General features: G+C 45.6%; 1 protein-coding gene across 7 annotated transcripts in view; it reads left to right on the top strand.

Moving 5' to 3' along the window:
* The window catches only part of LOC149863036 (uncharacterized), a 37,152-nt gene that overhangs the window by 10,334 nt on the left and 11,389 nt on the right, over positions 1-15,429 (top strand). For 2 of the 7 annotated variants that reach the window (XM_090053117.1, XM_090053123.1), the window contains 9 exons: positions 4,485-4,516; positions 8,005-8,052; positions 8,910-8,957; positions 9,461-9,490; positions 11,367-11,414; positions 11,503-11,546; positions 11,659-11,708; positions 12,595-12,815; positions 14,630-14,880. In XM_090053117.1, coding sequence (XP_089909243.1) covers positions 4,485-4,516; positions 8,005-8,052; positions 8,910-8,957; positions 9,461-9,490; positions 11,367-11,414; positions 11,503-11,546; positions 11,659-11,708; positions 12,595-12,815; positions 14,630-14,880 — 772 coding nt within the window. Of the gene's footprint in view, positions 1-4,484; positions 4,517-8,004; positions 8,053-8,906; positions 8,958-9,460; positions 9,491-11,366; positions 11,415-11,502; positions 11,547-11,658; positions 11,709-12,594; positions 12,816-14,629; positions 14,881-15,429 lie in introns of all 7 variants that reach the window. The other 5 variants (XM_090053116.1, XM_090053122.1, XM_090053118.1 and 2 more) reach the window with 4 other exon arrangements.

Raw genomic sequence — 15,429 nt, 5'->3', positions numbered from 1 at the left:
ATCCTTTTTGAATTGTGGAGCCCAAAACTGGGCGCAGTACTCCAGCTGCGGCCTCACTAAGGCTGAGTACAAGGGGAGAATGACGTCCCGGGATTTGCTCGAGAAGCATCTATGGATGCACGCCAGTATTTTGGTCGCTTTACTAGCCGCAGCATCGCATTGGAGGCTCATGTTCATCTTGTGGTCAATGATGACCCCCAAGTCTTTTTCTTCTGTAGTGCTAACCCACGTAGCACTGCCGAGCCTATAAGGATGCTGCAGGTTTTTCCTCCCAAGGTGGAGAACCTTGCATTTATCGGTGTTAAACACCATGAGGTTCTCGTCTGCCCATTTGCTGAGCTTGTCCAGGTCAGCCTGGATCACCCGCCTATCTTCTGGCGTGGATGCTTTGCCCCAAAGTTTGGTGTCATCGGCGAACTTGGCCAGTCCACTCCTGACTCCAATGTCCACATCGTTAATGAAGATGTTGAACAGTATGGGTCCAAGGACAGAGCCTTGAGGGACCCCATTGGTCACAGGGCACCACGATGAGTGACTGCCATCAATCACAACCCTCTGGGTCTGACCACGAAGCCAATTTCCCAGCCAGCCGATCGTGGTGGAGCCAAAGCCACAACTGGGCAGTTTGGCCAAGAGGTGATCATGGGATACCAGATCAAAAGCTTTTTTGAAGTCAAGATATATGACATCAATCTCTTCTCCCTCGTCCAGGTGATAGGTCACCTGGTCATAGAAGGAAATGAGATTGGTCAAACAAGACCTACCCGCAACAAACCCGTGCTGGCTGTCCCTTAGAATGTTAGCCTGGGCCAGTCCCTCAAGGATGGCCTCCTTAATAAACTTTTCTAAGATCTTCCCCAGGATAGAAGTCAGGCTAATGGGCCTGTAGTTAGCCAGATCCACTCTCCTCCCTTTCTTGAAGATTGGCACCACATTGGCCTTCTTCCAGTCTTCGGGTACTACACCAGAGCGCCAGGAGTTTTCAAAGATCCGCGCCAGGGGCTGGGCTATGACGCTCGCCAGCTCCTTGAGTACCCTGGGGTGCAGGTTGTCAGGGCCAGCTGACTTGAAGGTATCCAGCTTCTCAAGGTGTTCCTTCACGAGGTCAGCATTGATGGAGGGTAGGGGATCCCCCTCACCCAGATTTCCCTGTCCCATAGCAGGCATGGGCGTCCCGTGGGACTGATGAAAGACTGACACAAAGTACCTATTTAATAGGTTGGCTTTTTCCTGGGCGTCAGTTGTCAGTTGCCCCATCTGGTTTAGCAGGGGTCCAACATTGCCCTTGCTTTTCCTCCGGCTCCCCACATATCTGAAAAAGGACTTTTTGTTGTCCTTGATGCCTGAAGCTAGTTGGAGTTCAGTTGCAGCCTTGGCTTTCCTGGTTTGCTCCCTGCAGGACCGGACCAGAGCGGAGTAATCCTCCTTGGAGGTGAATCCCGTCCTCCATCCTTTGTAGGCTTTCCTTTTTAGCCACTGTAGGTCCGCTAGGTCTCTGGAGAGCCAGCGGGGCTGCTGTGCCTTCTTGCTGCCTTTCCTCCGTGTTGGAATAGATTTAGCTTGTGCACTGAGGATCGCTTCCTTGAGAAGCAACCACTCTTCTTGAACTCCCAACTCCCTGGGGTCATGGTCCCTGAGGGCCTGACTGACTAGCCTCTTGAGCTTGTCAAAGTCGGCTTTTCTGAAGTCAAGGACTTCTGTGTTGCTGACTGACTTGCCAGCTTTACGGCGGATGGTGAAGGTGATCAGCTCGTGGTCGCTGTCACCCAACTTCCCATCAATCACTAGGTCGCCGATTAGGTCGTCCCCCATAGCCAGTACCAGATCAAGCAGCGCTTTGCCTCTCATTGGCCCATAGACTTCTTGAGTCAGGTAGAGGTCATCCACGCATGAGAGAAAGCTTTGCGCCTGCTCAGATTTAGCTGAGTGATCTTCCCACGAGATGTCCGGGTAATTGAAGTCACCCATGACAACCAAGGTCCTGGAGCAAGTGGCCTCAGTCAGTTCCTGGGCGAACTCCTGGTCAAGCTCGGGACTTTGAGTGGGAGGTCTGTAGTAGACTCCCACCGTTGTGTCCCCTGTGCCGAATTCCCCACGAATTTTTACCCAGAGGGTCTCTAGCTGTCCATGCCGGTCGCCAACATCAGCTTGCAGGGACATGTAGCTTTCCTTCACATAGAGAGCTACACCCCCGCCCCTTTTGTCAACACGATCCCTCCTGTACAGGGTATAGCCCTCTATCCCCGTGGTCCAGTCATGGGTGGAGTCCCACCAGGTCTCCGTTATCCCAATGACATCATATTTCTTTGCACTGAGCAGGAGGACGAGCTCGTCCTGCTTGTTGCCCAGGCTCCTGGCATTAGTGTACAGGCAGGCAAGTGTGCCCTTGGGGGCTCTTGCCTTGCCCACAGATTGTGCCAGGGCTGGGGCAGGGGTGGGCTCCCTTAAGTGCTCCTTTAAGTGCCTTGGTCTGCTGGCTTTGCAAGGGCCGTTCAGCGGGCCAGCAGGGGCAGTAGTCCCCCCATCCCCCAGCGGGCTTAGTTTAAAGCCCGGTGGAGCAGGTCAGCCAGCCTGGCTGAGAAGAGCCTCCTCCCCAGGGGAGAGAGGTGGAGGCCATCTCTTCCCAGCAGCTCGCTGCCTCTCTCTCCAAAGAGCGGGCTGTGGTCATGGAAGCCAAAGCCTTCCCGATGACACCAGCGCCGCAGTCTTTGGTTCACCGTATGGATCCTCCTCTTCCTCCTCAGCCCATAGCCCGAGACTGGGAGGATCGACGAAAACACCACCTGAGCTCCCAGACCCCTAAGCCGCGCTCCCAACTCCCTGTAGCGCCTCATGACCTGGCTGGGGGTGCTCCGAGCCGTGTCATTGGTGCCCACATGAATCAGGAGCATGGGGTAGTGGTCTGTAGGCTGGAGGAGCTGCGGGATCCTCTCCGCAATGTCTCAGATGCGGGCCCCCGGGAAGCAGCAGAATTCCCGGGCGAAGGGGTCGGGGCGGCAGATTGCCCCCTCAGTGCCCCGCAGGATGGAGTCTCCCACAACAAACACCTTACGCTTTGTCTTGGGGAGAGTGGGGCCAGTAGCTGCGGTCGAGCCTGGGTTACCTGCGGGAGCTGGCAACTGCGTGGGCTCTGCTGGGGCTGCAAGAGGTGCGAACCTGTTGCTAAGCTCCGGCGGGGCAGGGGCCTTGGTGCGGCGGGCCTTGGGGCCCTTGACCACCTTGGTCCATGCCCCGACTGGGCAGAGCGGGAGGTCCCAGAGTCCTCCTTAGTCGCGGAGGGAGACGAAGCTCTCCCCTGCGGCTCCCGGGGGAGAAGGGCCTGGCAGTAGGAGTCTATCTCCTGCTCACAGTCCCTGATGGCACGCAGTCTCTGGACTGTGGCCTGGAGCTCCTCCAGCTGGCGCGCCAGAGACCCCAGTAGGGAGCAGACCCCGCAAGGGGAGGTGGCCATGCTCCCGGGCCCCAGAGCCTGAAAAAGGGACAGGCAGCCCCCGCAGCCAAGAGCCAGGGGCTCCGTCTGCATGGAGCGCGGAACCATGGGCTCCGTCTGGGCGGCCGTCTCTGAGGCGCCCAGTGGGGGGGCCGCAGAGCCCGAGGGGACCCTCGGGGTGCGGCGCGTGCCCATCCATGTCATGCCTCTGGTAGGCTGGCTACGGCTGGGGCTGACTACTCTGGGGGGGTCGCAGGCAGGGTCTTGTGCCCTCCCACGCCCTCCCCTGCACGAACTCCACGCTAACTCAAGTGCCTGTTTACGCAGCCTGTTCGCCCGGCTCCGGTCGCGGGGCTCCCTGGGGGGCTGGGCCAAGTAGGGGCCTGGGCGGGGGCTTGACCAGCGCATTGACCAGCGGCACCAGGCAGCGGCCTCCTCCCAGCAAGCGAGGAGTTAACCCCTTCCCACCACGAGCCCGCTTACCTCCAGCTGTGCTGGGGGTCAGCAGGGGGTTCGGCGGCTGCTGATGGGGTGTCTGGGGGGCTTTGGGGGAGTGGGGGCGCAGCGGGCTTCACCCGCGCGTCTCTCACCGCTCCAGAGCCTCCCTGAGTGTGGTTTTTTGTTTTTTTTTTTTTATTGTGGTTTCTAGGTTTGTGGACTGGATCCAGCATGCAGGGCCACTAGATCTAGCTTGTGGGGCTGGAGGTATTTGGTTCTGCCTGCGTCCATGCTGCGACTAGGCAGCAAGAAACTGTGTTAGGGTTGGACAGTTGGAAGCTGTATCCATATGTCCACCACTTCTCCATACTATCCAACCCCATTCCCTGGCTGCAATGCCAGGAGCAGCTTCCAGCTGGTGGGGATCTGGACTAGAGCTGGGCTGCTTCCAGCTGCACCTGCACTGCCGCCTGGGTGCAGGGAGAAATGGTGGCAGTGGGGATGTGGCCTCTAGCATCTGTACTTTTTTGTTTTGATTTTTGTGTTGAAGATAGCGCAAATGTTGGTTTTAGTAATGTGTAAACAAAAATCACTCAATTGTTATTTTATCTTTTAGTGGAGATGACACTTGCTTATCAGAAGAAAAAGGTACAGTAACTTTTCAAAATATATGGTAGTTTCAAGTAGATTTGTTACCAGAATAACCTTTCTGTTGAAATCGAATCTTACTCCTTATTAACACTTATTTTTACATTTATTTTGTAATTTAGTAGTTTTGTAAGTAGGAATTTGTAGGATTATTCTCCTCATTCTGATATTTTTCTTGCTATTCGTATTTTTCAGTTATCTCCTTTATCTTAATTTATATAAAATATAAATATGTCAAGTCAAGAGGAAAGCTACTTTTGCAATATGATTCAGTATAATGACTGACTAGCCTCAGTTTATCACATTTAAAACATGGAACATTTATATAGTGTCACATCCTGCAATCAGTAAATTTAAATAAACAGAGGCAGAATCTGACCTATTGTGGATTTATAATTTCTGTTATAGTAAACATGTGAAAACCATAACTCAGATTTTTTAAAAAAAATCACTATTACACGAGAAAATAAAATTATGACCAAGAGAACTTGAAATTCTGATAAATACAGTAAATACAGGCTTTTTCTAATGGTTGCCCTAATACATTTAAAATATTTGCTGTAATTGACCTGAAAATAAACAGATTTCCCATCATACATCTTCATTTACTGTACAGGTGCTAAGGGGAAGAATAAATAATGAATCAATGATTCTGCTATCATGGCATCTATCGTTTTGCTATGAGGGAAGAGTGAATGACTTCCTTCAGCATGATTCTAAGTGATTGTGCATCAGCCTTTCAGTGCACTTGCTGCCTGTGGCAGTGGTAAGAGTTACCCTCCTTCCATCTTGGAAGTCTAATATCTCTCTCTTGCACTTGAACTGTAGCTTTTAAAACTGAGAGCAGCAGTCTTGATACCAGTAACAAATTCTGAATATTCTTGTAGCAGGATATTGTGCTTCCTTAATCCACAGCACGGGCAATTCTTAAAGGATGCATTAAATACTGAAGAAGTTTTTAAAAAGGAAAGTTAAATTAGCATGGTGGTCATAAATTGTAAAGGTAAATTGTAGTCAAGGCAGTAGCCAAGTTCTTTTCCCTGAAGAGGACTCAGAGGGCATGGCCATATACAGGAGTTAGATTTCTACCAGGAGTGTCACCATCTCCTGATAGGAACTACAGAGTACAAGTATTCACTCAATTTATGCTGTGATAAATATGTCCTTTCTAGGAGAAAGATCTTCCCAGTTTCGACCTGGAAAATATGTCTTGTGAAAGAAACTCTCCCAAGAAAGAGAGAGTACTTTTTCACTTGTATCCTCCCTCCTGGTCTAGTGCGGGCCCTTCCTCTGCCCTGCATGTTCCCTGGGGATCCCCGGTCTGGGGAGCAGGTAGGGAGCTTAAGTGGACTGTTCTGTGGGCAGAGTAGAGCAGCTGCCCCTTGCCTCTCACCCACTTCCTAAACTGGGGTCCTCAGTAGGATCATCACAGAAAATCCCTAGTCACATTCACTCTCTCAAGCACTTGCACTTGCCAAGCTTAGAAATGAGGTAGTGAAGCCATGTTTAGGGCATTCCCTGCTGCTGCTCAAGCATATCAATGAGAGTTCAAGAGCAATAGTGGGAGGTTTCCTTAGAGCAGCCTCACTGCTTCATTTATAGGTTTTCTGTATGTGAGCGGGAGCACCTCAAGAGTGGCCCTCCCTGGGAGTGCAGGGGACAAGGCATAGCATACCCAGATGGTAGAGCTGTATGTTGCAAAGCAGAGAGACACTGTGTGTGTTAGCTTTGAATCAGTGTAACTGCATGAGCCCAGGCACAGCACTGTGCTAGCGGCTGAAAGTCACAAAGTATCTAATGTCACAAGTGACATAAAAATATCATAGGATGAAAGCAAACACATTTTTCACACTAGAAATTGGCATACTTTTGAGACAATGTTGCTAGTGTTGCAATATTTGTACAAAACCCAAGTACATGTTTTGTTGTGTCTTGATATTGCTCTACAGACCTGAGCAATACAGGAAGAGTTCAATATGTTGGCACACCGTATGTGGCTTGTCCCCTCAACAGAAATAATAATGGCAAGGGGAGCTGTCACAAAAGCCTCCAGGAGTAGGGAAAATTGTGGGGGGAGGGGGAATCCCAACATGGGTGGAAGGCTGTAACAGAAGAAACATAGAGTCCCTGCTGGGGATGATAAGAATAGTAATAAGGGGAAAGGGGTCATGTGGAAACCTGGCATGAGATGGGCAGCATAGCCTATAGTAGGCCTTAAACTATTTCATGATAGGATAGTATAGAATTATTTGTGTCTGGCTGGCTAAGGCAAAGGAAATAGATGGATGAGATAATGTCATGCGGAATGTGTGAAACCATTTTAGGGAACTCAAAAATGGGGAATAAACTGGGGTAGAGGCTGCAAGACTGCTTTGAGTACTTTTGGTTGTTTGGTGATAGACGAGGTTAATCTTAGACAAAGTAAAGTTTATATAGGCAAGAAGAATAGCCCTACTACAGAGTAGTAGCTATTAGGAATGCTTTTGTATTATTTTACCTTATTTAATAAATTTCTTAAATATTTTAGATAAGAAATAGATTGTAAAACTGGGCTCACTTCAGAACTTTGCTCTACAGTTCTGAACTACCGTTCTTGCTGAATTGCATACCTGCAATTGTACATGGTTAGTGCTATTTAATTTGAAACCTAGGTAAGAAGGTCCTTAAGAGGCTTGCCACCTGTTAGAGGCTTCTTAAGATTAAGGATTTAGAAATTTTAAGATGTAATTGCTTTCAAATATTGATAAGATTGTTATCCCTTTAGATAAATGTGTGTTTTAAATTTTGATCATTTGTTTGATATGCTTTAGCTGTACTGTTTAGTCCTTTATGTATTTGCTGTATTTTAATATTGAATTTGCTATTAAAATGTAGGTATTCTTATGTTGTGACTATTTAATTTTGGCCTGGCTCTTCAAACCTTTCTTGGTTCTCAAAATCCATCTGAGGGTCAACAACTGGTTGCGGGAATCTCTGAGCTAGGAGGGGTGGGAGCATGGTGCACAGGGAATTTGTGGAGGTGAGTATAGTGATGAAAATAATCTCTGCTGTGCACTATGAGCTCAGCCTGAGGAAATAATAGCATATGTGACTCCCTGGGTGCATCTATATGTGATGCTACATCCCTGTAGCAACACGCTACGGTGATGTCATGTCAATGGGTATCTACACATGACCAGAAGTTACTTCACCATAGCGGTGCACTCCCTTATTATAGCATGCCGCTGTGGCAAAGTAGCTGCTAAAAATAACCATGTCCTACACCTATGGCGCAGTATAGGTGGTTGCTCTGCCATGCTTTAGTACTTCCAAACTACTAAAGTATGGCACAGTAACGTTGCTGTAGGGCAAGGTGTAAACACGCTCCCTGTGAGTAATAATTTGTAGGCCTAGGTTCCAGGAGCTTTGACTGCATGGTTTGAAAACTTCATTTTTTTGTGTGCAGCTTACATGTTTAATCCCCAACTGCCTTTTCCCCTCTAAATTAGAAAGTTACAATGATAAGGAGGAGGACTCTGCTCAAGAGTGTAAATCAGGTAAGTGGCAATGTGTTATTTTTATCCAAGTTTAGAGACTAGTCAGCTGGATGGTCTGTATTATGACTCTCTCTTCCTTTCAGGTGGGGGAATAGCTACATTCTGGTTGTCACCAGACATAGTACAGGTTCTCTGGTGTTCTTAACAGTGTAAGGTCAATCGTGTTGCCAAAGTTTTATGTAAAAAAGGAGTTTCATACACTTGAAAGAGTAAATTTATGAGATTATCATTTTTAAGCCAAATCCTTAAATTATGTTTATTTTGTAGTAATGCTTTCTCTTCAAATTTCACATTTTTAGAAGTAAGTTGAGAAAATGTTTTGCAGCTCCCTGACTGTCAAATACCACATCCTGGCTGGACTGAGCAGTTATGCTGTGGGGGAGGGGTGTGTGTGTGTGTGTGTGTGTGTGTGTGTGTGTGTAAGCTATTGAACAGTCTGATATCCTTCTAGGCAGCCATAATTTAGCTGGTTGAACTGGGGCTCTCAGGAGCCATGGTGTGGTCTTGAAGGTGGGCAGGGCCCAGGATACTCAGTGATGAAGTAACCAGTGTGTTACAGTCTTGTTATAAATTACCAAGCAGCCAGTACAGAATCTGGACCACCGCTGTCATTTACTTCTCTTATAATACCCCAGTTATAGCATATCCAAAAATCAATGGGGGGTGGTATTTAGAGACCTTTGGTTCATGCTGTATGTGAGCTGCTTGTGAGCACTCTCATTTTCTTTTTCTGTCATGTATTTAACATAACTGTTTTACATAATATACTTAAATACCTACATTTATGTTTTGCTTATCTGTGAAGTTATGTTATTTAATTATTTCTGTGGCTAATGGAATATAATTTTGTTAAGGAGATGACAGTTCTGAAAGTAACTCTGAAAATAGCTCTGAAAGTGAGTCAGGTGAGTATTATGTTGCAGCATATCTATATTCTCTGACTCCTTTAAATTTGTAGATTTAGATTCAGTTAAAATCCTTAAAATAACACCAGCTTATGTGACTAATTTAAAACCAGTTACATAACATTGTTAATATAATGGTTAGATACTAAAAAGCTGAATAATATTTATATGAACAGAATATTAATATGGTCATTCATGAATGAAAATCTAAGCAGAGGAATGATAGAAAAACAGCTAATATTTTATTCTAGATGCAGCAGTTTGAAAATTTCTTTTTTTGGATCAAAACAGTAATCCAAGCACCAGGAGGTTATTAATATATTTGAAAATTGGTAGCAAAAGTGACAAAACACAACAAAGAATTAAAGGATGGTGTGTGCTGTTGCAAAAAGCATGCTTTTTTTCAAATGTGTGTGTCATATCAAATTAGTCTATTAATAGCTCATACAAGTTGTTAGTATAGTTTGTATCTAAATAATTGGAAAATTATTTTTTTTCTGCAGATAATGAACAGTCTGATACAAGACAATCAGGTGAGTGTACTTTCCTATTCCCATAAAAAGACAAGTTCCATATAAGTAATATACAGAAGGCAGTGGGATGCAATAGCAAGCAAATGATGGAGTGCTGATAAAATGTGTAACATCACCTAGTTTTAAAGCATTTCTTCCTATAAACATATATAGAAAATGGGTAGGGGGTGGGAAAGAGAGAGACAGAGAGAGAGACTGTGTGTATTTACAGATGAATAAAAAAAAAAAATTGTTAATACAAAGTTAAGGTTACCATTCAACCAGAAGTTGGGAAATGTTCAGACTAGGAAGTCTGTGCTTTAACTATGCTCCCTTGCACATAGATTTCCAAATAGCTATGGGAAAAGTATCATTGTAACATTAGTGATGAGAGTTTCGTCAGGAATGGATGCAAGTCTTTACTCAGGTATCCAGGCTGTTGCTGTATCGGTATAGAGGAAAAGGCAATCAGGGCTTGTGGTAGAGGTGATATCTTTTATTAGACCAACAAGATTTTTTCAAAACAAATTATTTAGGTGCAAGCTTTTGGGCTCAAACAACATTCAACAGGCATCAGAGAAAAGATTGAAAAGTTTTCCTGGGTAGAAATGAAAGGTCATATTTTTTTAGGATTTCACAGAGGAGTCAACAGATAGAAAACTTCTCTGGGCAGGCAGTTCTTAGCTGGTAAGGAGTCTCTCAGCTCTTGTGAGACTCTATGATGATGCAGATTACCTTAGATAAAGGCAGGAGCAGTATCTCAGGTTTCAGGTGGTCAGAGTTGCTTCCTCCTTGGGAAATTATGAAGATTTCATTAAAAAAAAGAGGCTAAAATGTAATATCTTCCATGTGTCAGGTATCTAGGTTGTAGCCGTATTGGTTTAGAGGAAAAGGCAATCGGGGCTCATGGTAGAGGTGATTATCTTTTATTAGACCAACACAATTTTTGCAAAAATAATAAAACCCAGTATACTGTTGGATTTCTTTTGCAACAGGAGTGTGTTGTTGGTTTCTATTCAGCTTATGTTCCACTATAGTTCCCAGGTCCTTCTCTGCAGTACTGCAGCCTAGCCAGTCATTTGCCAGTCTGATTTGTGCATGCAGTACTCTACACCAAGTGTAGGACTCTGCATTTGTCCTTGTTGCATCTCACCTGATTGATTACAGACCATTTTTCCAGTCTGTCCATTCTGGATCCTAGCCCTGCCCTCCAGAGTGTCTGCAACTCTAACCAGCTTGATGTTGTCCAGAAGTTTTCTAAGCTTGCACTCAGTGCCATTGTCCAAATCATTAATGCTGATGCTAAACAATATTGGATATAGGACAGACCTCTGGGGAACCTGATTTGATACCTGCTCCCAACTAGGCATTGAGCTATTGATGACCACTTGTTGAGCACAACGATCCAACCAGTTAGGTATCCACTTTTCAGTACTTGCATCTAGTCTATATTTCCTTATCTTGGGAGAGGCAAGAATTTTTTACAGTGATATCTTTTATTGGACCAACTATGGTTGCATAATTTTTGGACCATTCTGGCTACAACATCACACTTACAGTACAGTGTCATGACAGACTGTGAAAAACTTTGCTAAAGTCCAGGTATATCGCATCTGCTACTCTCCCCACATCCACAGAGCCTGACAACTTATCATAGAAGGAAATCAGTTTGATAGTGCATTACTTTGAAATACCAGTAGATAAAGCAGTTGAAAAAGATCAAAATTCATGAAGGCAGGCTGGAATGTCTAGAGTTGACTGGAGAGCTACTGAAAAGGTCAACTATGAAACCTTAGTTTCATGCACAAACTTTGAAAACAGCCCTTTTAGGTTGAAAGTAGTTCATTATACATGTTGTATGAACGATACGTTTCATAAAAGCAATTTTTTTGGGTAGATGAAGTCCTGGAAAAGGGAGAATTACTGCCATCTGGTACTGAATCAGGTATGAATAGCTGTCTTTGAAATTGTTTATCTGATTATTTTAATTATCCTTCATTTCAAAGAAATGATTTTTTCCTCTCTCTTCATAGAAGTTAATAGCCAATCTTGCTGTGAGCATTGCAAAACTGAACATGTATGTATTTAAAAATCACATTCGTTTTTTCTGTTAGATATTTTGTAAATGCTAATACCAGTATTTTAAAATTGTGATTATTTACTTTCTTGTACTTAATATATTTTTACAGATTCAGAAGGAACAAGTGACTCCCAGAAGATTTTCTGGAGAACAATTTTGGTAAATATGTTTAATGTGATAAATATATGTTTATATGATTTAGGTCAAACTTCTTTTTTTAACTGAATTACATAAAAGATTAAGAGCCTTATATGTCCTGCTCAGTAATATGCTTGTAATAATGATAGAAGATGTACCAAGATTCATTTAAAAATAAGCAGTATATAGCTACCATTATTAATGGTATATGACCTTCATGTACAATGCACCTAAGCACATTCTTGGCTTTAAACTTGGAAAATAATTAAAGTTAAGTAAGTGCTTAAGTACTTTGTTAGATGGGGCCTCTATAAAGTGTCTGTTGTGCTTTGTGAGAGCAGATGTCATTCCTTTTGATCATCTGCACTTGACTAGAAGTTAATTTTGTTTCCAACTAAATGTCAGCCTTACCGCATTTATTATGTTTATCATCTCGGGATTGCGTTGCTGTAATGCACTTTATGGCAGAATTAGATCTCGGTATCACTTGCACATTCTAAAGTCTAATTCAGCTCCAGTCTGAAGTCAGTAGACGTTAGATCAAGCCCCTACTGCAGAAAGCAGCTCTCTGCTTTACTTTAGTGGAGGTTTATGTGAATTGCATATTATGTTTGCGTTCCATAGTCTGCATTGGTTTGGCTACTCTCCAGGTGCACTCATTTTGCTAGCAAGCTTTAAAAAGCCTCTGAGTTTTGGTCTAAAGTAATAAGTGCTAGACAAAAAGTTATTTGTATGATATTTTCTATGCTTGTTTGTTTGTTAATAGAGATTGTCATTGGGGGAGAAAAATCTCAAAAGCAAAAATCCTTCTTGAGGATAAATTATCTCACCTTTTAAAACACAACATTATGCAATGTTTAATATGCAGGGAAAACTAAACTACTTTTGCCACATTTGTGCCATGCAGGTTGAAGCTAGAAGCAGAGGGAAGTTACCAGTGTGCATTTACAAGCTTGATTTTTGAAGTCAGCAAGCCCACTGAAATCAAGTATACCATATTGTCCTGGAGCAAATATGCTGATTATATTAAAAAACCATGGATTGTTGGTGGGCCCCTCTTTAATGTCACTTGTGACTCAGCCTCTGCTCTTACTTCAATTCAGTTCCCACATTCCCTCTGCCTACATGGTAAGTACTATACATTGGATTTAATGAGTGTACATGTCTACTGCTGTTTTTTAGGGCTCAGGACAGCAGTTATACATAAACCAGTTTAAGTGATCAGAAATTTTTTTAAACCTGTAACAGAACATAAGTTCAATGCACATAAACCAGTTTCAAAATGGTTGAAACTGGTTTAAGATAAGCTTGGTTGAATGTACTATTAGACTTAACTGAATTGGGTTGAATCAGTTTATGCAACGTCAGTCCCAGACCCCTTCCTGGTTTAAGTTAAACCAGAGCCTTCCAGCATCCCAGATGCTTTGTAGCCCTGGGTGGGGCTGTCTTCTCTGCTCCCAAGAGCAGGGCTGGCCCCTCCCCTCTGCTCTCTGGCCTGAGCAGAGATGGGGGCATTGCCAGAAACATCACCCCTGATGCAAATGGGGTAGGGAGGGGGTTTATTCCCCACTCCCCCTACTACTGGGGGGCTCCTGCCTCTGTCAGCCATTTACCTACTTCCCACTCCAGTGGCAAGGGAGGGAGCATGGCTAGAGCCCCCCTCCCTCCCTGCCCTGAGTGGTGCTGTGTGGTCCTGTGTGGTGCAGCAGGAGCTGTAGCTACAGGTGAGGTGAGAAAAACACCCCTGTCAGGCCCGACTGCTTCTGCCCTGGGTGTGGAGCTCTGTCTGAAGGCCCTGGACACCTTCGACCCAGATGCCTTGGAAGGTGGAAGGTGTCCAGGTGAAAGGCATCCAGGGGCTACAGGCGGAGCTCCATGTGCGGGGCAGAAGCCATGGGGCTGAAGCTTCCTCCCCTCCCCGCCCAGAGTGGCATGGCTGTGGCAGCAGCAGCAGCAGCAGCTGGAGGTGACGGGGGCAGCCTGTGGCTGGCTGTGTGCCTGCAGCCCTGGGGACTGCACAGCACAGGGGACACAGTGGCAGCTGCTGGACTCGGAGCTCGCCAGCACCTCTGAGCTAGCCCGGGAAGCCCACTGCCCAGCCAGCGTCTACCTGTGCTGCTGTGCTGGGCTTTCACACAGCCCCAGTGGGCTGGGAAGAGCCCTTTCCTCACCAGCTGGCCCTGCAGGGCCCTTCCCAGCTGGCTTGGGTGTAGGGAGCTGGAAGCAGTCTAGCCATGCAGCCCCTGTGGCCCCAGGCCGGGCTGACCCTCTACCCCGGGCCTCAGTAACAACCTGAGGCCAGCTGGGCTTGGCCCAACAGCTTCTGCTGCAGCCGCAGCCGCAGCCCCAGCTGCAGCCCCAGCCCCAGCCCCAGCCTGGGGCGGATATCAGGGCCATGCTGGTGACTCTGGCCAGGCCCCTGCCACACAAGGAGGAGAAGGTGGGAAGCTGGGCAGACCCTGACTGGGGTCCTGTGCCCTTGGGAGAGAGGGGGTCTAATCCTCACCTCCTGCCCCTCGTTGCCTGAGGCACTGTGCTGCCAGTTTTTGGCCCCGGGGACAAGCCTGGCAAAAGCTGCTTCCCCCCTTCTCCTCCAGGTACAGCCTGGCTGAGGTCCCTACAGGCCAGGGTGGAGGTTTAAACCCTTCCACAATCATACTTAATCCTTGCAGGGGCCTGGTCCCAGGTCATCTTTCCTCCAGTCTTGCAGCTGCTGCAAAGGGAAGGGAGGGCTGCTCTAGCGCCCTCAGCTTCTAGCTTGAGTCATTGTAGGTGTGTGCCTGCATTTCTAGAATTAAAAATAAATATCTGTGCACTTGTAAATCAGTTCAATCTTTGCAGATTAGACTAACCTTTAAAGATTGAATCAGTTCAGGGTCTGGCTTTTTGAATGTCTGTTCCTAGCCTACAAAAAATGTTAATATTTCGGTATCTCTTGGCAGACCATGGATCTAACATGACATTCAACGTTCTACATATCAAAAGTACTGGTCCAGCAATTGAACCCTCTGTTGATCATTCATCAACACATATCAAATGGCATGTGAGTTCTCTGTCTCCAGTGGGACCAGTCATTCAAACACAAGAGCCAGTTTATTATCATGGAGCAGTAATTTTATACAAAGTTGTTGATAATCATCCATCCTTGTCATTTCGTGTGTACATAGCTACTAATAATGAGTCATTTATAAAGGTAAGTTCCACTTTTTAAAAACAGCATAAGGCCCATATCAACATATGATTGTTAAAAGCATATTTTCATGTAGTTCAGGCCTACAATTTGGCAATTATCGAAGTTACTATATGACCAAGAAGTTGTAGCCAAAGAGAAACTGTTCTTTGATCAGGAGTTTTGCATTTAAGGCTTGAAAAGTCTCTGGAGATTCCATGCACAGAGGGCCAGAATGATTCAGCTGCCTTTTTAGCTCATACTCTATCACTAATACCTTGCAGTGGAAAATGGTATTAGAAGCCATTTTGCCACCAGAGTGATTGGAATACAGGATTTATGCCCTCTCTTTTTGCATGACCTCTCTCCTATCATTTATGTTGACACATGTAGGCAGACCCTTGCATTCATTATTTCAAGCTGCAAGTGACAAGTAATATAATTGAATTGCTTCTTTTTGTGTTAGGCTTGCACTTTGACCCTCCCCACATCAGACAGGAAATTGCAGAATGATGTTTGAAGTTTGCAGAGAAACAACCAGCTGGCAGGACTTTCTCTGCAACAGTCAGCTTT

Source organism: Crocodylus siamensis, chromosome 6, assembly GCF_052110815.1.
Source record: "Crocodylus siamensis isolate JL-2025a chromosome 6, ASM5211081v1, whole genome shotgun sequence".
NCBI classification, from domain to species: domain Eukaryota; kingdom Metazoa; phylum Chordata; order Crocodylia; family Crocodylidae; genus Crocodylus; species Crocodylus siamensis.
Note: the sequence above shows the minus strand (reverse complement) of the source record. Positions and strands in the feature narration are given on the sequence as shown.